Here is a 27,695-nt window from a genome sequence, read left to right on the forward strand (position 1 = left end):
GGAGCGGTTACACCCTGCACTCTGAAGCACTGTCCTGGCAGAGAACTCTGTCTCTGACGCAGGCCCGTCCTGAGAGGCCCGGAGGCTTCCATTAGTGCTACCGGGTCTGACACACCGAGTCCGGGGAGGGCGTACCTGTCTAAGACCACCAAGTCAGTTGCAGTTTCCGCGTTACTCTTAAGAATTTTCTCCAGTTTCTGAATCTTTTCTTCTAATTCCTCTGGATCACATTTCCCATTTAAAATGGAAGCAGTTAGTCCCAAAATACGAGGGCATGATGGACAACTTTCACAGAGCTAACATGATACAAGATACTAACGGTAAGAAACTCATTTTGCAAGGCCATAACAAAAAAGGCATCACCATATTAAAACATGTCCAAAAAACTGACAAACCAAAAAATATTACTTACAGAATTATGGTAGCATGCTTAAAAGTTCCATTTATCACAAAGGCAGATTTGTTATGCTTAAATTTTAATTATAGATTTAGTTTCATTATAGATTATTTATTATAACTTATTATTAACTATAAATGTTAATGAACATTAATATTTATTCATACACTGGAACCAAGATCTCGAAATTAGTAACTAATTGCTTTGATATATAAAAACACTGCTTGTACTCATTAATTTGAACTAAATTATTAAAACTGATAAAATATAAAAACTTACCTTCATAATTTCTCGATATGGGTGGTCTAGGATTGCAAGGTGACATTCATCAAATACCAAAAGGTTAATGTCTGACAGTGACAAGTAACCATTTTTCAAAACAATCAAGGCGACATAGCAAGTCATAATGAGAACCTAAAATAAAATTGACATCACCGTGAACAAATGTACCATTCACCCAATGAGATGCACTTACGTGACAGGAGGTTATGTCCTGTAGGGGAGAACTAAGAAATCCGTAAGTCAAAATTAAACAAAAATTCTACATGTGCCAAAACGGGTTTGGTTCAGTGGTAGAGCGTTGGTCTGCGGACTGAAAGGTCCCAAGTTCGATTCCGGTCAAGGGCATGTACGTTGGTTGCGGGCACATCCCCTGTAGGGGGTGTGCAAGAGGCAGCTGGTCAATGTTTCTTTCTCATTGACGTTTCTAGCTCTCTCTCTCTCTCCCTTCCTCCTCTCTGTGAAATATCAATGAAATATATATTAAAAAATAAATAAATAAAATAAAATTAACAGGGTATTGATTTAAAAAAAAAATTTCTACATGTATGGGAGACTCATACTTTGGAACCAAGAAGTGGGATTAGGAAAACATGACACAGACTATGAAGAACAATTCTCCCACAGAGACCATGTTTTGATAACTCTCTTAAATCTACTTCAGGGCTTCAGGTCCCTACAGCTGTGTTTTGACTGAGACCTGCCAATTTAATCAAATCACAAAACAACTCAGTTTCCCCCCACCTCACTGAACTGACAAAGTTTTCCAGAAGATGACACACACAAAATGTGTTTTTTCCATTTAATTCATCCTATTTTATTTTTTCCGTCACCACGTATACCTCCAACCCTCCTCCACCTCCACCCACTTCTTCCCCGCAATCACCCCACGGCTGTCCTGTCCCTGAGCTTTCTGGCGTTTGCTCACCTCCCCCCAGTCGCCTCCCCCGCCCACCACCACCACTGGAGCGGTCTGCCTGCTCTCCGTCTGAGTCTGTCTCTATTTGCTTGTCAGTGCATTTTGTTAATCAGATTCCACATATGAGTGAGAGCACTGGTACTTGTTTTTCCGTGACTGGCTCACTTCACTTAGCATAACATCCTCTAGGTCCATCCATGCTATTGCAAAGGGTAAACTTTTCTCCTTTTTTACGGCTGTTAAATGTTCTTTTTATAGATTATCATTCTGTGGACACTGAAGTGCTTTTTCAATGTGGACTGAACCCAAAATGTGAGACACAGACTGTATGAAGGCTGCTAACGGTTAGGAAGCCGCTTTTGACCACTTTGTGCCGCACCAGCACGGCCAAGGGTGACCCCGAGGGGGCGGCTGAAAGGCCTAGAAAAGACAGAAAAGGGAATGGAAGCTGGGTCTCGGTCGGACGCTGCTTCTCTGACAGAGAGACAGCGCCAGCGCCCACCAGCCGTGTCTTTATTTTATAGCAGATGCCTAGAGCAGTGTTTCCCAAACTTCTCTCATGATGAGAATCACCTGGTGGACTTGTTAAAATACAGATTCCTGAATCCCAACTAAGTGCTAAACTAGAATTTTGGGGAACATACAGGTAAAACCGTACACTTAACTAGTGCTCTGGAGTTTTCTTTCCCGTAGAGCACTAGTTAAGTGTACAATTTTACCTGTATGTTCCCCAAAGTTCTAGCTTAGCACTTCTTAGTTGGGATTCAGGAATCTGTGTTTTAACAACTCCACCAGGTGATTCTCATCATGAGAGAAGTTTGGGAAACACTGGCCCAGAGGCAAAGGAAGCGCGTGGTCAAGATGTATACAACATTCATGTGGGTTTCGATCCTACTCAACTACATGCACCTGGGGCCACGTGTTGGGACCACAGGTTCCAGCTGACAACCACAGCTGCCGGCTATCGTGGTGTGGAGGCTCTGCCTCCAGGCTGGGACATGCACGTGGCCATGGAGGACCTTGCCCTCTCATCAGTCCGAGGCTGGAACCTGTCCAGACACGGTGGCCGCTCTCCACATCACTCAGATCCACCAACACGCTCAGCACAGAAGGCCCTCAGCACATGCTGGCGGAAGGCCACAGTGAGGAGAGGAAGTCCATCAAAGACCCAAAGAGCTCCACCGAGAAGGGGCTCCAGCCTCAGACACTCCGCTCAGAGCACATTTCCTGAAAGCCTCATCTGCGCGTTGGAGAGTGGGGATTGGCTCCCCCAGCAAGTAAACCACACTACGAGGTCAGAGCTACACCCCCAGCAGTTCATTCGGCTCTGGGGTGAGACCCAGAGACAAAGGTGCTGCTTTCTGGGCCAACAAGCACAGGGAGGAGGATTTTCAGACAACCAAGGCTGCAGGGCATCTTCTAAACCACAGCGGGGGCGTGTCGAGGGTTTACAGGTGAAATGTCTCCGCAAGTCTTACCTGGTGCTTAGTGAGCTCCTGGTTCCATCTCTCTTTAGTCCAAGAGGCATGTACTTCTAGGTGTGCGTATTCGCCAACTTTGAGGTCTGAATGAGTCCTGACAGCTGACACTTGCTGAGCAGCCTGGTTTGCTGGTTACAAACAGAAAGAGGAGAGTTGGCTCGAGTTGGTTGTTGGGCTGCTAATGGTTCAGACAGTGCCAGAAGCCCTTACTGTTCAGTATTACACCTAACCACCTGCATTTTAGTATTTCCAAAGTGTTCTTCTTAGACTCACCCCCTGACTGTCACTCACTTCTAAGACCCTGTATCACTTTATAGCCGATTTTCCCCAACCTAAAAATGTCACTTTTAGGCTAGAATGAGAACTACTCAACATCCACCCCTCCTGTTTTGGTCAATAAAATCAGACCGTTTCACAGACAGGCTACCGTGAATTTACACCAGTGAGAACATCCTACACCGAGGACATATAAAAAAGGAGGGGAATGACATGGTTGTATTAGGGCCCTAGCAGCTCAGGTTCACATTTTATACTTTTATTTTAATATATAATCCCAAACACACATAACTATTTTTAACTATTAAGAAGCAACTATTTAACTTTCTTTCTACGACTGGTAGAGCATAATCATAAATCAAAAAGTTACCTATGTCATAATCAAGCACCTTTGGACATGTTTTATGAATCAAAAACAAAATAACACAACTCAGATCATGTTACAATAGTCATCCATTCAAAAGAAATGCAGAATCAAAATTAAATGCAATTACATCTAAAAGAAAAGCTAAAGTTTTACACCTATGGAATAAAACAGCCAACATTTAAAAGAAATACCACAAAGTTAAGAAATAAGCAGCTCTGCTACCAGAATTTCAACAAGTACATTGTTTGTGAAACGCTCTACATTTTCAATAATTTAACCAATAATTTAACCAGTTTCCTCCATGCGATCTGAAAAAGCCTTTTGATTACCGGAGTTGACCAAGAACACCGTCCTTTTCCCATGTCGGCTGAAGTCGCCCCTGATCTGGTAGGACAGCTCTTTAGTGAGTAGTACTGCAATGAACGTCTTCCCTGAGCCAGTGTTCAAACAGACTATGGTGTTACGATCCAGAGCTGCTTCGAGCAGTTCAACCTGGAAACAGAGTGGGAAAGAAGATTACACACTTCTTATCGAAGTACAGAATTTAGAAAACGGGATTTTCTTTTAATTCAGGAAATTCCAGTATTCTAATATCTTCCTCCAAAGCATACTTTCTGCATCTGTATATATGAATAATAACCATTAAAATGCCTGTTATTCAGAGCTATACTGTATTATATAAACATATGTTGAAACGCATTTACAATATCCTTAAGATTTTTGCACGGACAGAATACTTCTCTAGAATTAGGTGAATGACTAAATTTATTGTAACCAGGATTCTGCCAGTTCATAGTTGTTCAAACCAATCTCAAGTCCTACCCAGCTCATGAAGACAGACACATCCAAATGGATATGAGGCTTTCAGAGGGGAGAAAATAAGGAACTTCACAAATAAAACGATCAAACCAATTACTCAGAAGATGTTAGAAAAGGATTATTAAGAACAAAGTATCTGGAATGCAAAAATTAATCAGAGGAGGAAAGCTTGAACAGGTAAAAAGTTATATTAAGTTGTGTCAACGAAACACTAATAAATTCTGTTTTAGTGAAAACGCTCCGGTATTAGTGTTCTCATTAGTACCTGATATTTTCTTGGCGTGTAAATGTTATCATGAATTGCTTCTTGTTGCCATGGCAGTCCAAAGAAAGGACCCATTGGTGAGGAAGCAGGGGTCATGAGCTGCAGGCCTGCCATGCTGAGGGGTTGCAAAGCAGGGCTTTTCATTCATCCAGTGTTTCTTTCATTGCATTTTGTTCTAGCACAGCTTACTACAAGAGGGAAAAAGAACACCATTACACACCCATGCAGGGTTAAAACAAGAGAGCACAGAAACAAGAGAGACATCAAGTATCACCCCACAGGCCTCAGACTCTTCTGTAACCGTTTGAGCTTATCCTGATCTAAGAGGACCGTTTTTTTAAAGTCAAACATTCTATTCCCTCCAACCCATCAACCCTATCCCTAGTAACTTGTCTGAAAGAATTAGACAACTGTACACACATGAAAGGACATCAATATTTATTGCTGCATTATTACTACAAACAAGAAATAATTTTAAATGTATTAATAAAAGTTTAGCTAAGCACATTATGGTATGCCTATAATAAAATACTCCGAGTCTATTAAGATAATACACATCTATGTTTACTGACACAGAACCCTGACCTTAATATGTATAACAACTCTCTTAAATATATGTACATATAAAACATGTAAGTATGCACATAAACATATTTCAAATGCTACTGTAAAGTGTATGATGCTATTATTGGTAAAATAATGAGAATGTGCGGAGGGCACTTAGCACTGTGGCTGCACAGGAAAAATCCAAATGCCTGTCCACAGTTATTTCATTTAAAGACCAAAACACAGGTCTTTTTCTCAAATAACAACCTAGCATAGATGCTCAACTATTTAAATATGTATTTTTAAAATTATACATATCCTACACATTTAAGTATCAAAAAAATAATACTGATGAAGTTAAATGAAATTATACATATCCTAGTGAGCTCAAACAAGGCACAGCACTCTGAGAAAGGATTGTTTTCCATTGTATCTAAGCACTCCTGTGGACCTCATGCCTTCTTCCTCAAAGGTAGATGTTTAGGTAAGTAAAACGACCAAATAAAAAGTGAGTCTTTCTAAAACACCCAGCTGCAGGCAGAAGGCTAGGGGTTCACATCTCTGGTCCGAGTCCAGCACTGGTCCTCCTGAGGGCAGCAGAAGGGCGTGCCCGCAGAAGGCGTGTTCTCCCTGTGGCTGGGGGTCCCCGCTAGTCCTTAGAAGCGGCTTTGTCCCTTGACAACCACACGCTGCCTCTCCTGACATCACAGGCTCAGCTGCTGCATGGAATCCAGCAACAAGTCTCAGACGTGGCCTTCACAGAGCACCGCCCAGATGCCCATCTCAGACCACTGCAGCTGGCCGGAGCCCACCACACAGGTGCCCATCTCAGACCACTGCAGCTGGCCGGAGCCCACCACACAGGTGCCCATCTCAGACCACTGCAGCTGGCCGGAGCCCACGCCCAGATGCCCATCTCAGACCACTGCAGCTGGCCGGAGCCCACGCCCAGATGCCCATCTCAGACGCTGCCGCTGGCCGGAGCCCACCACACAGGTGCCCATCTCAGACCACTGCAGCTGGCCGGAGCCCACGCCCAGATGCCCATCTCAGACGCTGCCGCTGGCCAGAGCCCTCCACCCCCCGGCACAGTGCGGGCCTGAGGAAGCGGGAAGGGGCGCTGGGCTGCGGGGCCAAGGACTCAGCACGGCTCGCGCCATCTGTGGACCAGACAGCACCACCATCTCATTGGCCTTCTGGCGAGCAGAGAACCGAGCACATCATGGAAAACTACCAGGCCATTCTTCTCCCGGATCAAAGGAGCACTCTGCTCGGCGCCGCTGAGCGAGCCGGCGCCCAGCAGCCACTCCGTGCCCCACTCCAGGCGCTCACTCCCTCAGTTCCGCAGGCCCAGCAGGCATACCCTCCGCTTCATCCTTCCCGCTTTTTACTCAGCACCGCTGCCAAGAATCCAACAGGAAAACCCACTTTACCCAACTTCCTGCGGCCCACAGGTCCCTCTGAAGGCCAAGGCTGAGCTCTGCGGGCACCGCCCACCGGGCTGCCTTCGTGGGATCCCCACACTCCTGCCTCCCGCAGGCAGGCCCTTCCTGTCTGAGGTTATGTGCGCTTAGGCCTGATACCCCCCTTCTCACCAGCCCAAATCACAGACTAGTAGGAAGTATCAGGAAACAAGACTAACCCCGGGGGAGGATGGGGAAAACAGGAAAAAGAGGACAATGTTTATGAAACCCCAAGTGCACCTTCCCACCAGTACAGCCAGGAACCCGCTGGGCCCTCCTCCCTACACAGCTGCATGCCACCGTTTCTTCTCAGATGACAGTCATTACAATTAATAACGCCAGGAAAAACTGTCCACAGACCAATGAGAAGAACGTTCCATTTCTTAAAAAGTGAGGTCTGTATTCATCAAAAATATATCATAAAATACAAGAAAAAAAATAAAGAAAATGTTCTGGATTAAAGAAGACTGCGAGAGACAGGACAGCTAACTGCAGACACGAATCTCCTGTGTCCATGGCAGATCACACACAGCACACTCCGGGCCGCGGGAGCAGCCGCAGGAGGCAGCATGACTCGCTGACGCTGGCGCTGCAGACGCTCTGGCTCCGTGCGGACGGCCTCACTCCCAGGAAGCACACTGCAGGCCTCGTGGTAAAGGCCAGGCTGTGTGCCACTCACCCTCCAATGGTTCGGAGAGAAACCAGGGGCAGATACAGAGTGTGCGCAACTGGTACAGCACACGGGCAAACGGGTAAAGCATGCCTCCTTTGTCCTGTTCTTATCCTGCAACTTCTCCGAGACTGAAATTATTTCCAAATAAAGAGTTGTAAAAAGCAAATAAATATGACCAACTAAGCCAGGATTTCCGTGAGTACAGGAGCCGTATGCCTCACCCCGTGCCAGCCACACAGCAAGCACACCAGCACCCGGCCCACAGAATGGAAACCCACCGGCCTCCGCCTTTTGTAACATGGACCACAGGGTGATGTGCAGACAGCTCGCACTCTTCCTCCTCCTGCTGGCACACGTGCTCCCAGAACGAGACGCTCAGCCACCCTCCGGAGCCCAGAACTCCCTGGTGCGTGACCCACGCACACAGGGAAGTGAATAAACATTCCATGAACCGACTCAGAGATGCATGATGTGCACACAGTAACCAGTAGAGAGAAGCACACACCGTATCTAGGTAGTTTGGAGAAACTACATCTATTTGGTTTGGAAATCCACACCCGCCCGTCCCTCCCGGCCCAGAAGGTGTAACGAGAAGAGATCTGCAAGGAAATGGAGGACAGCACTGAACCCTGCAGGTATAGTTTCCATGAGGTTATAACATGTACGTTAATTTCCATTCCTGTAGGACACAGGGCCCACCCAGCAATACACTTCCTAGATAGGGAAAGCAGAACCAAGATTTAAAAATTCACTGGGTAATCCAATCCTGCGGAGGCAGGAAAACCTGGGATTGTGCCGAGTTTGACTCCGGGGCATGTGGGAACACTTTCCCCTCACTGTCCTCGGTGGAACGCTCCGGGGCCTGCGTAGGCCGCGGTGCTCCGGCTCGGAGGAGCGGGCTGCAGGACTGCTCTAGCAGCGCCCGCAGGAACGCCACGTGACCGTTTCCAGTCAGATTCTACATGTCTGGTCAAACCATGTACACTCATGAAATCGGCGAGGCTGTTTCATGGTTTCCATACAATAAGACAACTTCGCACAACGCGCCATAAACTCTCCACTTCCCACAGGGTAAGTCACCGGTTACCGTTTCAATGTCTGATCTCTGTTGCTGTTGTCTGAACTGCATTTTGACATGTGACAGCAGTTTATTGGAAATCACAGCATGCCCATGCTTCCACTCTAAAAACAAAGGCAAAACAGCCCATTTTAAGATCCTGTACTTAAACTGAATATAAACACATCTATAAGAGCGTCTTATTGATATGAAGAGTTGAATAAAGACTATTATTTTTGTATTAAATTTTAAGCAAAAGACATTGGGTTATTTTAGGATACCAAGTTATTCTAAAACAAAGAGCAAAAGGAGGAACAATAGCAGGCCTAATTCCAAGAGATGTGGGGGAAAGAAAAACATTCAAGAAAAGATTCTAAAATGAATACAAGGAAATAAACCGAAGCAAATAAATTCTAAAGATGGAGACTAGAACAATGAAGAAATAAGAGTAAGTGTGTGTGATTTCCTAAATTCACATGCACTAAAGAAATAACGAAGGTCACCAGAAGAGGTAACTTTGCTGAAAAACCCAAATCATCTAGTAATAGGTCTTCAATGCGTTTATAAAATGTTACCAGCAATTGCAATTTCTCAAAATGAAACTGAAAACACAAATTCAAAACACAGTTAAGTCCACACTGTAAACTAGAACTCATTTATGAATAAAGGAACTCAGAAGCACAGGTCACCGGTACTGCAGAGACATGTAAATGGGGAGGCAGTCTCCATGGAGACTCTGGGTGAGGACCAGGGAGCAGGAGGGGCGTGAGCTGGGACCGGCACCGGGGGCTGCGGAGCCGCACCTGCTCGGGGAGGGCCGAGGGCAGTCTCCGCTCTGACCCCGCCAGGCCAGTGTCTAAAGGACATCGCTGTGGCGGTTACACGTGCTCATCGCACACACTGTGCCAGGAAGTTACCCACGCAGAATGGGGAACCTTAACGCTATTATGTACATATTTACCTCAAAATGCTGATTCTAAGTTCTTTCAGTTTCCAAGTCTGTATTAATTCATACCCTAGGTAACCTAAAAGCAATCAGAGAGAATATTTTAGAACGAAAAACTCAATTTTAAAAACCAAATTTAAGAAATTTCCTAATTAACAACATTTTCATGTTTAACTTATCAGAATAAGATCCCTGGTAAATAATTTAGATATCTATTGGGAGCCAAGAAAGCAGTTCCTGTCTGAGAGCTGTCCTCAGAATGTGTATTTCTGTTCTAACGCAGGTGGGAATGTGACAGCGGCTGTCAGCCTCTCAGGCCCACGGCGCGGCACGCCAGGGCCCTGCTGACGGGAGCACCGCTCACCGACCCCGTCCTCCCCTCCAGTGCCTTCCCACAGCCTCTCACCCGTTCACTGCGGTTCCAGGCTACGCTGCCTCCGAGTGAGACACAAATTCCACCCCCACATCTCTCCCCTCCTCTCTAATCCATATCCACCTTCTTTCTGGAAGCACCATAACCAAACAGTAAACCGATAATCCTTTAAAGTTCATCGCAGCCTCACTACCACTGCCGAGTTATCCACATCATTTCCCTAGACAGTCCTGTACAGGCAGCTGGAATTAACATGCCAAATACAATGAGTACTTACTTTATGTTCATAACACAGAGCCAACAGGTCACGTTTTCGCCTTTTAAGTGATGACCACAACTTAATGACAAACTTGCACACTCCTGTGTGACAGGCCCTTCGATAGCTATGAAGACAAGCCACATACAGACTGCCAAGTTTCAGAACAAAGCACACACTGAGCCACATGAGCCCTGACCCCTCTATGGCTGACCTTTCACCCCAAGGCCTGTCCCAACCCACACCCCTGCTCACCGAAGTCCAAAGGCGGACGTCACCCTCGTCACATTCAAAACTGTAACAGAAACCTTCCAGCTCATTCATTTCTTGCTGTGTGTCCCAGATTCCAATACTCTAACGGTACAAATATGAATGTCCAGATTCTATTCTTGCTCTTGTGAAACCCAAATGCACAGCTCCCATCAAGTCCCAGTGAACCAAGTGAAACACGAACACTGGCGGGAAAACACGGCCCCAAGTACTCTGTGAAGGAACAGAAAAAGCTAAGAAGCATTTGCAGAACTTTGGTCCTTAGTAACCGACCAGAAAACAAGCCTGAGATGTTCTAATTAAATTACACAGGCTGGCCGAAACCGGTTTGGCTCAGTGGATAGAGCATCAGCCTGCGGACTGCAGGGTCCCAGGTTCGATTCCGGTCAAGGGCATGTACCTTGGTTGCGGGCACATCCCCAATAGGGGGTGTGCAGGAGGCAGCTGATCGATGTTTCTCTCTCATCGATGTTTCTAACTCTCTATCTCTCTTCCTTCCTCTCTGTAAAAAATCAATAAAATATATTAAAAATAAATAAATAAGTAAATAAATTACAGAGGCTGGAGGAAGAGAAAAAGACGGAAGGCCTGTGAACAGCTCTGAGCTGGCTCTGGCAGGACCGCTCAGCCTCCTTGGCCCGCGCTGGGATTCGGATTGATTTCCAGGGGCCGTTTCCCCCTCCTTCCGAAGAGAGAGCCAGGCCCTCGGACCCCCGCGCCTGGGCTTCCCAAAGGTGCCCACAGCCTGCCCACGGCTCCCCTGGGCCCGGAGCCCCCTGGCAGCCTGGCCGGCGCCACCCTCTCCTGACCTCCGGGTAGAGCCTTCCAGAATGGCTCCCGGCCTCCTCCCCTGCTTGGTGTGGGGAAACAGTGCAAAACCCTGGACCCCGAGCAGCTGGCTGTGCAGCCTGACCGGCTGCCGGGGGTGTGTTCGGACTCCAGGCACCAAGACGTCTTCTTCCCGCAGCACCGCCCAGGCACCTGGGAAGCCTCCCTCCACGGACGGCACATTTCTGTTTAACGGAACGAACACGCCGTGGCTTCCGAAGCGCGGTTTGAACCCCAGCCACGCCTAATGGCTACCGGCACCTGGGCTCTGACACAGTGACAGCTCTCTGTGGTCGCTGGTAGAAGGGAAAACGAAAAGGAAGAGGCTCCATTCTCCCAGGGAAATAAGACAAACGGAAGAGACTCCTTCCCCTCCCTTTTTACAGAATTCCTCAGCCCTTCTCGGATGTAGTGAGCCTTAAGCCTCCCTCTTCTCCCTGCTCCTCAGGAATGTTTCTAAGGCCTGAGCGCCCTCTCCGGGCGTGAACCCCAGCGCACGGCGAGGCTCAGAGACCAGAAGGGGAGCGCAGCCCTGGCCGGCGGTTCGGCCGGAGGTGTGATTCCCAGTCCGCGCAGGCCTAGGTTTGGGGCTGAGTCCCCGTCAGGACACTTGAAAGGAGGCAACCAATCGGTTTCTCTCTCACATTGGTTCTGTTTCTCTCTCTCCCCTCCTGTGCCCTCCCCTTGACACCTTCCTCTCTCTCTCAAATCAATAAACATGTCAAATCAATGAGCACGTCCTTGGGTGAGGATTTAAAATAAAGGAAGATAATGCCCAATCTATTGCAAAATAGACCTCCAGTGATAAAGATACAGGAACTAAGCGGTTTTCCTGACAGCACAGATGGAAGGGGCTTTGGCCACTGTCTTCTCGCTCGGTAGGGGCTGACCTGACCCATTCTGGTTCAATGTTCACGCATAATAAAACCCTCTTCTTTCCTTCTACCTTTTTGGAGAGATTTTCTGGGTTGCAGGAGATTTTGTTGCTAATTCTATTTTCACATCAGCCAAAAAAAACAAAAAAAACAACACAAAACACTTCCAGTTCTTAAATAGTATGCATGCCAAATAACAAAATTCTATTTCATGGAACTTCAACTATACTGGGGAAAAGTTTTAAAAAGAAGAGGGAGCTAAGTGAGCAAACAGCCTTATTTAAAAAGAAATCTGCGCATAGAAAGTTGATCCAAAGTCGTTCAACTGTTTTTAATATATAATAAGAGAGGAATATGCTAATTATCTGTGGGGCTGTGAGGGTGAGGCAGGAACTACAAGCGGGCAGCAGAGAGCTACAGGAGGGGGCAGGGCAGCAAGCTATGAGGAGAGGGGTGGGGGGAGCTACAGGAGTGTAGTTATGAGTATGAGTGTGTGTGTGTGTGTGTGTGTGTGTGTATTTATACACACATATATAATTATACACATATATACATAATTATGCACCTATATATACATACATATATATGTACAAGATATATATATATATATTGTATATATATATATACTGTATATATATGGCATACATCATTGACTTTAGAGAGATAGGGAGAGAGAGACAGAAACTCAGATGAGAGTGAAACATTGATGGGCCCGCTCCTGGGGATTGAGCCCAAAACCCTGGCATGTGCCCTGACCGGGGATCAAACTGGTGACGTACAGGTGCACTGGGTGACACTCAACCAACGGAGCCACTCTGGACCGGGCTCACTGTTGTAAGCTAGCTTCCTAAGTCCAGCTGCTGCTCTCACCTCCTAACAGGTCCTCATATACAGCGCCTCCCTCCTCAGAGGCCCTAGGCTGTAGGAGGGCACCTGGGAAGGCACCGGGAATATGTTATTGGTTTAAGTATTTTTTATTTAAAGTCCTCTGCATGCCAGCACGGGGTCCAGTGCCAGGAAGACCGAGGCTTTTCAGACCCCACTACCTCTCTCTAAGGTGGTTTCCTTACCCATAAGATAGGAATGCCTGACTATTATGAGGATCAAATGATACCAGGCATGCCTGTATGAAGGCTGGTGGAGAAAAAGTGTTTGCAACACAGAAAATGCTCACTAAGTGGCAGTTTCTTAAAAACCACACTCCCGTCTTTATCTAGAATCATGTTTTCAAACAATTCTTAAGACTATAAGGAATGTCTCAAAGAAAACCTAAAATATTTTATTAATTCTAAAATTTAGCATAGAAAATATATTCTCATATAAATTTAAAATATACAAGATTTTATACAGTATTTTAACCCAACAAACATGAAAATCCCCAAACTCTGAACCACCTAGACATGAATTTAGGGTAGGATAAAAATCAAATCTAAATCACAAACTATAGTATGTAGTGTGAAATAAAGTTACATAGCTTTCTATCCACCGATTTTATTTTAAAAGCAAAAAACAAAAACCAACCGAAGAACTTGTGTACATCCATATAGGTTCAACCAATGGACATGGAACTCTGGGGAGGGAGGGTATGTACGGGAGGAAGGGAGGGGGGGCAAAAAAAAAAATCAATAAAATAAAATATATTAAATAAATAAATAAATAAATAAATAAAATAAAATAAAATAAAAACAAAAAAAAAAAACCAAAAAGTACTATATATTATTTCTGTTGGCTCCACTGACATCACTGAAAATATTACTTCCCGTAACTGTTTCTTGGGCAATAAAATGGTGCAGATGGGCAAGAAGTTACCATCATCATCATCATCACCAAAATGGACAAGTTTTGAAAATATAAAGTGTGGGGGAAAAAACATACAAAAAGATGGGAAATATCCAAAATTTCTATAGTATACAAAATAAGTATTTCGAGGATTTATTAACTACTATTTGGAGAATATAGCTTATGAAAGGACTAAGGTCAAAGATTGAGACCAAAGAGAAGAGAAAAGGAATACAAACTTTAAGAATTTAAACACCAATATCGTTAGACACTTAATCACAGATTTCCATTTTTACTTGTCATTTCTGCATTAATTAGAAATCCTTGCATATTAATCTAACCTACCTTAACACACACAGAAACTTCATACAGAAATGTTCCTTCAACATTACCAATTACAACAGCAAAAAATGGCCCTCCCACTTCCACCCCCAAATGTAACTGTCTCCCAGTGAGTGAGGGGATGGTTTGGTAAGCCATGGTTCATTTTACAGGATGCATTCAATTGAGCCATTAAACATAATGAATTTATAATGAACAAAAATGCTTATGTTATGGCGTCCAATGAAAAAAAAAAACAGAACATTTTTATTTACAGTAAGATTAAGATTATGACTTCAAGTTAAAAACAAGGAAAAAAGAAAAGGGAGGATGGAGAGAAAACATTCACTCAGAATCTGAGGATATGATCACTACCAGAGTAATTTCTTTTCCTTAAAACTTTTCTGCATTTTAAAATTCCCTACAATTTTAGCACTTTATTACTTTTAGAACATGGTTTGTATAAAGACAACAGTTTAGAGATATATGATTCTGCTTTAGGAACCGGAAAAGAAAAACCTCTCCCTTCTGAAGCTATTAATTGTGGTAAATTTTACCCCCGTTTCTGTAAGTTAAACCACAAATGCAATAGCCTTCTTTTCTTGCACTACTCTACGAACCAAACAAATTTCTGGGTTTCTCTAAATCTGTAACATAAATATATTATGTTTACATTGCAATGTAATTATGCCTAAAACTAGATCTGTCAGAAATTGAAGCTGAATGCAGGTCAAATACCATTTTAACGAATTCCATCCATCAAATCTCCAGTCTCTCCAGGCTGCAGCAGATGGCCCTGCACTTGGGATACTTTTGAAAAAGACAACATTCCACTCAGACCCGACTGCCCCTCCAGCTCCCGGAAACGCCGTTTCCCTGCAGTCTGCTGCGAGAGAGGGAACAATGAACACGCCACGAGCTCCAAGGTGAGCTGTAAGGTTAAGGTTTGAGCCCAGGTTTCTGCCTTTGACTCAATAGAAACGCTGTTCAACAAGCACTAGAATTCACTCAGTTCTGCCTCTTTACCCCACAGGAGACCACCCTTGAGGTCAGGGGCCACTTCTATGTCAAGCGATTTTAACACAATATAACACACATTTTCTTTCTTCCTTTAATTATTTAGAGAGAGGATGGAGAGGGAGAGGAGAAACATCCATGTGAGAGTGAGACATGGATGGGCTGCCTCCTCCTCCAGGCCGCCTACCAGGGGTCCGGCCCACAACCCAATCCTGTGCTGATTGGGAACCGAACCGGCAACGTTCTGGTGCGTGGAACAACGCCCGCCAACCACCACACTGGGCAGGGCAGCATGACACTTAATGCTAAAGGCAGGCCTGGGCCTGAGCAGCATGAGCCTAACGGACTGTACAGATAGTGGACGGTGAGTCAAGGTGGAGTCAGAAACGAAAACACTGAGAGCTCCTGGCAAGGCGTGAGCGCCACCCCACTGCTGTGTGCACCCACCCCGCTCCCGCCACCTGCTCCCCAGCCACCCGCAGTGCCCTGCCCTCACTGTGCTGCCCTCCTGAGCGCCACCCCACTGCTGAGTGCACCCACCCCACTCCCGCCACCTGCTCCCCAGCCACCCGCAGTGCCCTGCCCTCACTGCGCTGCCCTCCAGACCGCACCCCTCTCCTCCCCAAGCCCCCCCCCGAGCTTCCTCACTGGACTCCCTGCGCAGCACATCAGGGCTCACTGGATCTCCTGTTCCCTACGAGGTGCCACTGCTCCCCCGCCCCCCCAGCCCCAAAACTGCTGACTCTGAAATGAAAGATAACCTCATACTTGGCTTACACTAAATTCAAGGAAAGCTGGAAATACCCATAAATACATTTTCTTTTTTTTTTTTTTTTTTTTTTTTTTTTTTTAAATATATTTTATTGATATTTCACAGAGAGGAGGAAGGGAGAGAGATAGAGAGCTAGAAACATCGATGAGAGAGAAACATCGACCAGCTGCCTCTTGCACACCCCCTACCGGGGATGTGCCCGCAACCAATGTACATGCCCTTAACCGGAATCGAACCTGGGACCTTTCAGTCCGCAGACGGACGCTCTACCACTGAGCCAAACCAGCCTCGGCCATAAATACATTTTCATTCATTAACACTATGTTGAGAATAAACTTTATTTCTCTAACCTTAAATTAACATGTGTCTTTATAGGTGAAAGAAAATTTCAACTTAGAGCCGAAACAGGGTGGCTCAGTGGATAGAGCGTCAGCCTGTGGACTGAAGGGCCCCGGGTTCGATTCCGGTCAAGGGCATGTACCTTGGTTGCGGGCACATCCCCAGTAGGGAGTGTGCAGGAGGCAGCTGATCGGTGTTTCTCTCTCATCGATGTTTCTAATTTTCTATCCCTCTCTCTTTCTCTCTGTAAAAAAAAATCAATAAAATATATTTTTTAAAAAAGAAAGAAAATTTCAGCATTGCTACTTCCCACTGTTTAAAGACTATCATAACCCAGTTATTTTAATAAGTTTAATGCCGCCATCCTTGCGCCTCTCCCTTAGAAAGCAGAGCTCAGGGCTGACCTGAACGTGCCACAGAGCAGCCCCGGTCTGCCGATGGCAATTCTGACATCAGACCGCTGTACGCACTCCCCTCCCACCCCCTCGGCGACCTCCCCACCACAGAACCGTCTGCTCCGTGGACGCAATCTGATCTGACACTGACCTTGAAAACGTCTCAGCACCAATGTAAAGCTCTATGGTTTCAAGTGCAACTGGGAAACCCAAAGATCAATAGTTCTCATTATTGTTTCTTGGGAACTATATTTTATTAGGTTTAAAATCCAGATAAAACTCTGTTCAATGTCAACTAGTAAGTACAGAAGGAATGACAGAAAAAATCATTTTAACCATCACAACTGAAAACCGAGGCAAGAGTCATTAATGGACACGAATGGGTGATGGTGACAAAGAACATCCTGTCACAATGGCTCTGCACAGATTACCCATGTGACATGGAAACTGAAATTTTTCACTAGAAGCACGGCCAGATGCTATGTAACTTAACTCAGTGGCACAGGTAGCATCGCCAACATTGGAACATGCACCGCCCCCACGGAGAGGAACTGAAGAGCCAAACCAGGGAGCCGCCTGAGCAATGCCACCCAGAGCCACAACGCATGCCCTCCACAGCCACAGATCAATGCCACACAGAGCCACAACACATGCCCTCCACACAGCCACATGAGCAATGCCACACAGAGCCACAACGCATGCCCTCCACACAGCCACAGAGCAATGCCACACAGAGCCACAACACATGCCCTCCACACAGCCACAGAGCAATGCCACCCAGAGCCACAACGCATGCCCTCCACAGCCACATGAGCAATGCCACACAGAGCCACAACGCATGCCCTCCACACAGCCACAGAGCAATGCCACACAGAGCCACAACGCATGCCCTCCACACAGCCACAGAGCAATGCCACACAGAGCCACAACGCATGCCCTCCACAGCCACATGAGCAATGCCACCCAGAGCCACAACGCATGCCCTCCACAGCCACATGAGCAATGCCACACAGAGCCACAAAGCATGCCCTCCACAGCCACAGAGCAATGCCACACAGAGCCATAACGTATGCCCTCCACACGGCCACAGAGCAATGCCACACAGAGCCACAACGCATGCCCTCCACGCAGCCACAGAGCAATGCCACACAGAGCTACAACGCATGCCCTCCACAGCCACATGAGCAATGCCACACAGAGCCACAACGCATGCCCTCCACACAGCCACAGAGCAATGCCACACAGAGCCACAACGCATGCCCTCCACACAGCCACAGAGCAATGCCACACAGAGCCACAACGCATGCCCTCCACAGCCACATGAGCAATGCCACCCAGAGCCACAACGCATGCCCTCCACAGCCACATGAGCAATGCCACACAGAGCCACAAAGCATGCCCTCCACAGCCACAGAGCAATGCCACACAGAGCCATAACGTATGCCCTCCACACGGCCACAGAGCAATGCCACACAGAGCCACAACGCATGCCCTCCACGCAGCCACAGAGCAATGCCACACAGAGCTACAACGCATGCCCTCCACAGCCACATGAGCAATGCCACACAGAGCCACAACGCATGCCCTCCACAGCCACATGAGCAATGCCACACAGAGCCACAACACATGCCCTCCACAGCCACAGAGCAATGCCACACAGAGCCACAAAGCATGCCCTCCACAGCCACATGAGCAATGCCACACAGAGCCACAACACATGCCCTCCACAGCCACATGAGCAATGCCACACAGAGCCACAAAGCATGCCCTCCACACGGCCACAGAGCAATGCCACACAGAGCCACAACGCATGCCCTCCACGCGGCCACACGAGCAATGCCACACAGAGCCACAATGCATGCCCTCCACCCAGCCGCCTGAGCAATGCCACACAGAGCTACAACGCATGCCCTCCACACAGCCGCCTGAGCAATGCCACACAGAGCCACAACCCATGCCCTCCACCTGGCCACACAAGCGATGCCACACAGAGCCACAAAGCACGCCCTCCACGCAGCCACAGAGCAATGCCACACAGAGCTACAACGCATGCCCTCCACACAGCCGCCTGAGCAATGCCACACAGAGCCACAACCCATGCCCTCCACCTGGCCACACAAGCGATGCCACACAGAGCCACAAAGCATGCCCTCCACGCGGCCACAGAGCAATGCCACACAGAGCCACAACGCATGCCCTCCACAGCCACATGAGCAATGCCACACAGAGCCACAGTGCATGCCCTCCACACGGCGCTCCTGTCCAAGGCGCACAGCCCGAACCTCATCACAAGGAAACGTGCCAACCAACTCTGAGATCACTCCACAAACAGCTGGCTGTGCTCTTCAGACATGCCAGACCACCAAAGTGACAGCTGAGAAACATCAGGTCAAAGAGTAAGGAGACATGACAGCCCTCGCCAGTTTGGCTCGGTGGATAGAGCGAAGGCCTGTGGACTGGAGGGTCCCTGGTTCGATTCCAGTCAAGGGCACATGCCCGGGTGAGGGTTCGATCCCCAGTGGGGAGCATGCAGGAGGCAGCTGATCACAGATTCTCTCTCATCACAGATGTTCCTATCTTTCCATCCCCATTCCTCTCTGAAACAAACAAAAAACTTATTAAAAAAGAGACATGACAATTAAACACAATGTATATAGTTGAGATTAAAGGGGATCAGACTATGCCACCTCAAAATGTGTCACTCCAGCATAAGGATTATTTCGAGCTGAAGACAAACAGCAGGCACAGGAGGGACTCCCTGCCCTCCGACTGGGCCTAATACAGGCCACGCATTCCCCACTGTCAGGGTCCTCTCCCCCACCCAGTGCCAGGAAGAGATGCCTCTCCTCCCTGCACCAACCCTTCCTCCCCGTGTCCCCCCCAGGCCTCCCTCCCCCACTCACCACCCTGACAAGTCCGACTCCCTCCCTTCGCTTGTCCCGTCTCCACAGTGAGACGGCATGTGCTCTCCAGCCTCACCTCTTCTTCGGGGTTATTTCCCCCTGGGAGCTCCTGTGGACATGAAAATAACCCTTTCTCCCGCTATCTGTCCCCTGTGGTCTAACTCCGTCCCATCCCGAGCCAGCACATATGGGGAAAGCTACCTGCCTCGCCTAGAGGAACCCTGGTGACACTCCAATGTCACAGCACCTGGATTTAACAACTGCGTGGCAAACATGTGAGAGAACACTCTTGTTCTGGGGAAAAGGCCTCAAATATCTAGCAGTGAAGAGCACAAAGCCTGGAATGCAAATGTACAAACTGGTAAGTGTTGGTAAATCTATGGCATTCCAATCCTGTCTCTGTACTTTTAAAACATGAAGTTAAAAATAAAACTCTACTAAATACCGATAAATGTATTTAGCTTTTAGAACACAGAAAATAGAACTCACATCCCATTTCATTTCAGAGTCGTATAAAGAGTAATACTTAAGGTGGTTTCCTCACTTAAAAACCTTTGTTTTACCTCCTGCCCCTTAGATTATTCATTCATTCAGCTCATAGTTACGGAGCAAGACACCCTGGTACAGTCTGAGGATGTTGGGTGAGAGCGGACTGGGTGCGGCTTCAGACGGAGAAACAGCATTGGGCAGCAGGGACAGTCAGGCCTCCTGGGAACAAGGCCCTGCAGGCCCAGTGGCAGAGACTGCGGGAGCACCTGCGGGAGCACCTGCGGGAGCAGTCACAGGGGAGCGGTGAGACCCTGAGACAGACGAGCAGGAGCCAGGTCACAGGATGCTCTGCGGCTGCGGGGTCTGAGCCTCGTCCTGTCCGCTGACGAGCCATTGGCCTCTGGTCTTCTCTTCCCAGTGTTCACCGGGCTCTCACCGCCCTCACCTCAGCCCGGACAGCTTTCCCAGGCCACAGACAAGGACAGCTCAGCACAGGGGAACTCCTGAGCCCGCCCTCTGTCCTCAGAGCAGACACTGCTTTTCCCGTTTCAAACATTTCCTCTCTCACACCGGTGCCTGCCTGGCCCTTATGCACTGAAAGTCCCTCGTAGCACAAACCTCCCCACCTGCCCCCCGGAAGAAGCAGGGCCTTCCGTGGCCCCATCTCCGGCTCCAATCCCCGACCCTTCCTGCCTGCTACACGCTTCCACTTGGAAAGCCACACTTAGCTGCTGTCCGAAAAATTAAATTAATCTAAAAAGAAAGATGAGGGTTCCCTATTGTTAAATACAAACAAAAACCCAATGTGTAAACCCTCCATTACGGGAATTCAAGAATTCTGGGAGAAAAACCCAGCAGCATCAGGATGAATGCAGCTCCTAAGCTCACAGGTCTGATTCCACTCAGCGAGTCAATGGAAGCCAATACATTACGGAGCAATCCCTGTGAGAGGGCAGGCCGCCGGTAAAGCCCAGTGCGGAATCCGCCTGCTGGGGCACTGCCCTCCCTCTGTCCCCGCCTCCTCTACAGGGATCTACAGCATGCCAGCCGGACTGCTCCGCTCCCCACACAGCCCACAGCACATACAGTCATTCATGAGCCAGGTCCCATGTGCAAAGCACTGAGAAATGCCCAGGAAGCTGAGCGAAGAGGAGAACTGCACGCACGCAGGAAGCTGACGCCACCTGAATACTGACTGTCCCTCCCAAATGTTTTTAAGAGGCTCCAGCCTTATACTTCACTTATTTTTATTTGTACTATGACTTAGAAACAATCCTTCAAAGAACAATAAAGCATATACTAAATTATAATTCAATGATTAGATTAATCAAAAGCGAATTTTGGTCAGATGAGAAATTTAGTTTCCAATCTAATTACAAATGTCACATACTAATCAAGAGCTTCTTTTTTTAAAAAAATTTATTGATTGATTTGAGAGAGAGAGAGAGAGAGAGAGAGAAACATTGATTTGTTGTTCCATGTTTTACTGGTTGATTCTCCTGCTACAGAATTTCCCTGGCGACCGGAAAACACACAGGCATCCTTGGAGACACAGGAAAACCCCTTATTTCCAGACGTTTCACATGATCCGGTACAGTGACTCCGGGGAGACTTTCTCTCCAAACCCTGAGCCCCGCAATATGAAGGAAGCTCTCCCTTTATCCCTTTGGTTTCTTTGTCCCCCAAATATGGATGGGACTTCCAGACCTTCCTCGGGCTTTGCAAAAAGGCCCGTGAGTTGGGGTGGGGGAAGATGAGACCACATCTCACCGCCTGGCCTGGTGCCAGCACTGGTAACTCCGTCTGGGGTTGTGTATTGTTCATGGTATACGGCCTCTCTAAAATGGGGGTGGTACTTAGGTAAACAGGTCCTACAGGACCAGATAATTAAAGGGGCAGTGACTAGACTACAGGCTAATAAGAATGTGCATTAGGTACTGGCACAGATTCAGATGGCTAGCCCCCCGAGTGTCTCCTTTTCTCCATCACTGGTATGTGCCCTGGCTTGGATCGAGCTCCCAACCTACCAATAGCTGTTGAATATCATTAGTTTTCAGGGAACTAACTTTGTCCACATAAATCACACTTGTGCCTAACTTCTAAGAATATATAAAACCTGACTGAAGTGTCATTAACTACTATTATTTCATGCACACAGCAAAGAATATTCTTTATATTACTTAATTATCTCTTAAAAAGTTGTAATTTTTCCAAATGAAGCAAAGTTTTATTTGGTTATTTTAGCATCAATTACCTTCTCATGGCCACTCAAGGAAATAACTTTAAAATATATTTTATTGATTTTTAACAGAGAGAAAGGGAGAGATAGAGAGCTAGAAAAGTCGATGAGAGAGAAACATCGACCAGCTGCCTCTTGCACACCCCCTACCGGGGATGCACCCGCAACCAATGTACATGCCTTCGACCGGAATCGAACCTGGGACCTTTCAGTCCGCAGACCGACGCTCTACCACTGAGCCAAACCGGCTTCGGCACTGAGCCAAACTGGCTTCGGCTCAAGGAAATAACTTTAGATGAAGTGGACAAATTCCTTGGAAAACACAATTTACCCAAGTTAACATCTGAAGAAACAAAAATTTGAAGAGGCCTATACCTTTTAAAGAAAATGGATTATTAGGTCTAGTAATAATTAATGTCGTTTTCTAATACTTTTTAAATCGAATTTATTTAAATAATACAACAAAATTTAATCAACAATATAGTTGCCGTTGTTTTCTACTACTTGTGCCCAACGCTCAGGAAGCATTTTAATCTCTCTGTTGTAAAATTCTTGTGATTTTGATGCAAAAAATTCGGTCAATGCATTTTTGAGGCATTCTTCATTATTAAATTTTTTTCCAAGAAGAAAGTTTTGCAAAGAACGAAACAAATGGTAATCGGAAGGGGCAATATCAGGAGAATATGCAGCTTGAGGGAGAACTTCCCATTCCAACTGGCGCAGTTTTTCAGCAGTGATTCTTGCAGTATGTGGTCGTGCGTTATCATGGTGAAGAATTACGCCCTTCCGATTAATCAGCGCGGGTTCTTTTTCTCTTAAAGCTTGGGCTAACCTTTCCAATTGGGCACTATACACTGCACTTGTAATGGTTTGGTTAGATGGTAAAAGTTCATAATGAAGAATTCCTTTAAAATTCCACCAAACACACAACCTCACTTTTTTCACATGCAAGTCAGGTTTTGGCGTGGGCTGCGGAGCCTCATTTTGTCCAACCATTGAGGCCGCCTTTTCAAATTAACATACAGCACCCATTCTTCATCTCCGGTAACAATTTGCTCTAAAAACGGCAAACGGTTTTGACGAGAGAGGAGCGAACTGCAAATTGTGACTCTTTGATTACGGTTGTTGTCGGTCAACTCATGAGGGACCCATTTTCCAAACTTTTGGACTTTGCCAAGTGCACGCAATTGATTGGAAATTGTTTTTTGTGAACAATTTAAAGTTGTCGCAAGCTCTTGTTGGGTAATTTGAGGATTTTGCACCAAAAGAGCTTGAAGAGCTTCTTGATCAAAATTGGACACACGGCCTCGAACACTCTTGTCATCTAACGAAAAATTTCCCTCGCGAAATTTCTCAAACCAAAGCTGGCATTTTCTGGCGCTAACTGCATCTTGACCAAGAGCACTACAGATGTTTTTTGCAGCCTCACTTGCTTTTCTTCCTAATTGGAACTCGTAAAGCATGCAGTGCCGAATATGCTCTTCATCCGCCATCTTCTTAGCCCTAGTTTTGCACAAAAATCAAACCAAACACAAACTTTTTCAAGCTAAACTTGTTAATTGCACTTCACACGTTCTGTAGATACCACGTGTTTGAAGGTTATGTCAATACAAGTCAACGCCAAGCAAGATTTTAAACGAATGTTTAAAAACGACATTAATTATTACTAGACCCGATATTTAAAAATGGATTATTAAAAACTCCAAGCCCAGATGGCTTTACCAGTGATTCTTCTAAATATTTAAAAGTAACTTCAATCTTAAAACCATACTCTTCCAGATAGAAGTAAGAGAGAATACTTCCCAACTCTTTCTATGATACCAGCATAAATTGCACACCAAAATCCAGTAACAGTAAAAGTACAGCTCCATCTCTCAAACAAAAAACATAAAGATGCTAAACAAAACCCTAGCAAACTGACTCCGGATATATATAAAAAGGAAAATGCATCTTGACCTGTTGTGTTTTGCCACAGGAATGCAAAGATAGCTTAATATTAAAATTAAAAAAAAATGATTTATTAGGACTTACTATAAAGCTACAGTAATTAAGGTAGTGTGGGTGCTGGCACAAAAATAGACAATGAAACAGAATAAAATATGGACTCACATATATAAGCTTATTTACTTAGTGACAAAAACAATACCATACTGAATAGAAGCTAGGTTGTATATCCAAGCAAAAAAAAGAATTTTGACTCCCACCTCATTATCACACACAAAATGCAATGCCAGTTAGATTATATATCTAAATGTACAAACTTGAACAATAAAGTTATTAGAAAAAAACTTAGGCGAATACGTCTTCATGTCCTTGGGGTGAGCAGAAATTTCTTAGACAAGCTCTAGAAAGCACCAATCAAACAGGAAAAACACTGACAAACTGGACTACATAAAATTAGAACTTGTGTTCATTAAATGATCTGATAAAGAGAGTGAAAAAGCAAGCCAGAGTAGGATATATAAACAACCCCTACAAATCAATAAGCAAAGGCAGACAAGAAAATTGAATAGGCAAAAAGGACTTCCCAGCACAGGGTATCAAAATGATCAGAGAGAAAAGCTAAACAATTTCTGTCAGGTTCTCATCCATTAACAAACATTTACTAAGCTGTCGTACATGGAGATATAGACGATGAAAAGACTCCATTGTCTCTGAAAGCTTCTGCCATCCATTCAAAGCAAAGATCTGACTTCATCTACTTCGTAAGACTATTTCCCAAAGTTCCCATCTTCCATTTCAGAGAGGAAAGGAGAGAAACATCAATGTGAGAGCAGCACATGGATCTGCTGCCTCCTGCACACAACCCCAGCACGTGCCCTGCGGAATGAAACCTGGAACCCTTCGGTGCCCTGGACAACACGCAACCAACTGAGCCACACCAACCAGGGCAGTAATAACCTTTTTAAAAACTTCATATAAAAGCAACGTTATCTCCATAAGGTGTTAGTTTCTAAATACTTCAAAAAGTAAAAACATTAATTTATTCACTGAACAAATGGGAGCAAATTCTGTATGCCAGGTACTGTTCTAGTCCATCCTTATTATTCTATAAACCTTAACCCAGACATTGATTGTCACTACAAGTCTCAAAAATCAAACACTAAGGCCAAATTTTAAGTATTTCATGTTTTGTCTCTAGTAAATTTTATAGACAACCTCAAACAATGCTTTCTTGTGGTCTTCCTAATCACATATTTAAATGATGCTAAGCTATCCTTGCCCTAAGCAACTGCACATATTAAGAGAACCAACAATTTACTGACAAGAATATGTTTTAACAAAGGGCGTTTTTACACTACTGAAAATTTTAATTTCATCAGCTAAACCTAAAAAATACAGTTGACCCTCGAACATCAAAATGAGGGTCCACTTATACACTGATCTTTATGCAATAAACTAGAGGCCTGGTGCATGAAATTCATGCAGGGGAGGGGTCCCTCAGCCAGGCCTGCACCCTATTTGGGGACCCTTTGGGCGATGTCCGACTGCCCTGTGGAATTGGGCCTAAACCAGCAGGACATCCCTCTCGAAATCCTGGACCGCTGGCTCCTAACTGCTCCTAACTGCTCACCTGCCTGCCTGCCTAATCGCCCCTAACCCTCCTGCCTGCCTGCCTGATTGCCCCTAGCCACCTCTGCCTGCCTGCTTGATGCCCCTAACCACTCTCCTCTGCCTGCCTGCCTGATCACCCTAACCGCCCTCTGCCTCGGCCCCCACCACCATGGCTTTGTCCGGAAGGACTTTCGGTCTATCCAGTCTAATTAGCATATTACCCTTTTATTAGTATAGATAGTATAGATACCTGTACTGTTTTTGATCCACGGTTGCAGAGAGTCATTACACATAGGGAACTTGAGCACCAAGGATTAGGTATTCGCAGCGGGGGTGGGGAAATCAGCGCCCTTTAAGCCCCACATTGTTCAAGGATCAAAGGTATCACTTCCTCTGCATTCATTCTGGGGATATAACACACGGAAAAAAGCAGCCCTACTTCTCAGGCCAACATTCCTAAAGCCTGGCAGCGGAAACGTGGAAAGCACTGACTGCCTCCACCGTCCAGAAATGAGTTCATTTGTAAATACTGTCACTCAGCATCTGTCAAAAGACAACTAACTGCATGAGACACTGATATTCAGGGAAGTCACCTGGAAATAAATTAACTAAACTCTAATAAATCACATCCCCAGGATGATGTTCACCGTATTACTAAAGCTTTTCTCGTCTGCTGAGTCTTTTACCTAGCTTCTCTACAACGGCATGTGAAAATGTTTCTCTATCACTCGTAAACATTTTGTCCACATGTTAATGTCATTTTATATATGAATTTAAACAATCACTTATTCTTCATACCAGAGAAAGGTCTGCTTCTCCTGGTTAATCGGTATACTTCCTTTCATTAATCAATGCCAACTATAATTAGTACTGCTTCCTCTTTCGCTTTGACTAATAATTTAAAATTTTAAAAAACCTTTAGCGACATGCCGATGCTGAGCGCTCCCTGCAAAACCATCCTAAATCCTCCTGAAGTAGACAAATAGTAAGGTATGTACATTCACTGACCTGCTAGAGTGACCTAAACTCTTGAATGTCCAAAAAGCAGAGCATAAGGTAAACAAGACCCATCACTGGGCTCCAACTTTCGATTTGCACAAGTTAGACACGGACCTTCCGTGGCCTCCTCCGGCAGCCTCGTGCTGACCAACCGAACCAGTTACTGGAATGTCCCTCGCCAGGAACTGAAACCACAAAAATGTCAGTCCTGGGTCTCAAGGAGATTAAAGTCTTTTCTTGACAAAGAGGAACCATTTGTGGGAAAGTGTAACTTTCGGGACAGCCCTGAGAAAGCTTCTATTGCGATAAAATCTGAGTCCAGCCCTCACCGGTCTGGCTCAGTGGATAGAACGTCGGCCCTGGAATGGAAGGGTTCCGAGTTCGATTCCAGTCAAAGGATGTACCTTGGTTGCGGGCACATCCCCAGTTGGGGGCATGCAGAGGCAGCTGATGGAAGTTTCTTTCTCACCAATGTTTCTAACTCTCTCTCTCTCTCCTTCCCTCTGTAAAAACCAATAAAATATATATTTTTTTAAAAATCTGAGTCCAGTAGTTTGATGATCTGGCCCAGCCAGAGTGACGATTGAGCATCATCCTATGCACTGAAAGGTACTTGAGTTGTGGGTTGGATCCCTGGTTGGGGCGTGTATGGAAAGCAACCAATTGATATATCTCACATCAATGTTTCTCTCTCTCTCCCTCCCTCCAAGCATGTCCTTGGGTTAAGGTTAAATACACACACACACACACACACACACACGAACTATTCATAAAGCCAAAATGCAGAAACAACCACC

At 45.9% G+C, this 27,695-nt stretch overlaps 1 protein-coding gene and 1 long non-coding RNA gene across 7 annotated transcripts in view; one reads left to right on the forward strand and one right to left on the reverse strand.

Moving 5' to 3' along the window:
* The window catches only part of DICER1 (dicer 1, ribonuclease III), a 67,610-nt gene that overhangs the window by 36,902 nt on the left and 3,013 nt on the right, over positions 1-27,695 (reverse strand). For 2 of the 6 annotated variants that reach the window (XR_014794624.1, XM_084879029.1), the window contains exons 2-6: positions 4,804-4,991; positions 4,049-4,211; positions 3,074-3,204; positions 677-811; positions 136-296 (exon numbers count right to left, since the gene is read on the reverse strand). Coding sequence is in view for 5 of the 6 variants with exons in the window: in XM_084879029.1 (XP_084735155.1) it covers positions 136-296; positions 677-811; positions 3,074-3,204; positions 4,049-4,211; positions 4,804-4,947 (734 nt within the window). In the remaining variant the exon portion in view is untranslated. Of the gene's footprint in view, positions 1-135; positions 297-676; positions 812-3,073; positions 3,205-4,048; positions 4,212-4,803; positions 4,992-8,572; positions 8,668-9,503; positions 9,568-27,695 lie in introns of all 6 variants that reach the window. The other 4 variants (XM_084879030.1, XM_084879031.1, XM_084879032.1 and 1 more) reach the window with 4 other exon arrangements.
* LOC311620113 lies at positions 5,291-8,559 on the forward strand. Its single transcript, XR_014794637.1, has 3 exons — positions 5,291-6,168; positions 6,302-6,345; positions 6,390-8,559. It is a non-coding gene; the product is annotated as an uncharacterized lncRNA (long non-coding RNA).

The sequence above is a fragment of the Pipistrellus hanaki genome (genome assembly GCF_964339955.1).
Source record: "Pipistrellus hanaki genome assembly, chromosome: 1".
Taxonomy (NCBI): Eukaryota; Metazoa; Chordata; class Mammalia; order Chiroptera; family Vespertilionidae; genus Pipistrellus; species Pipistrellus hanaki.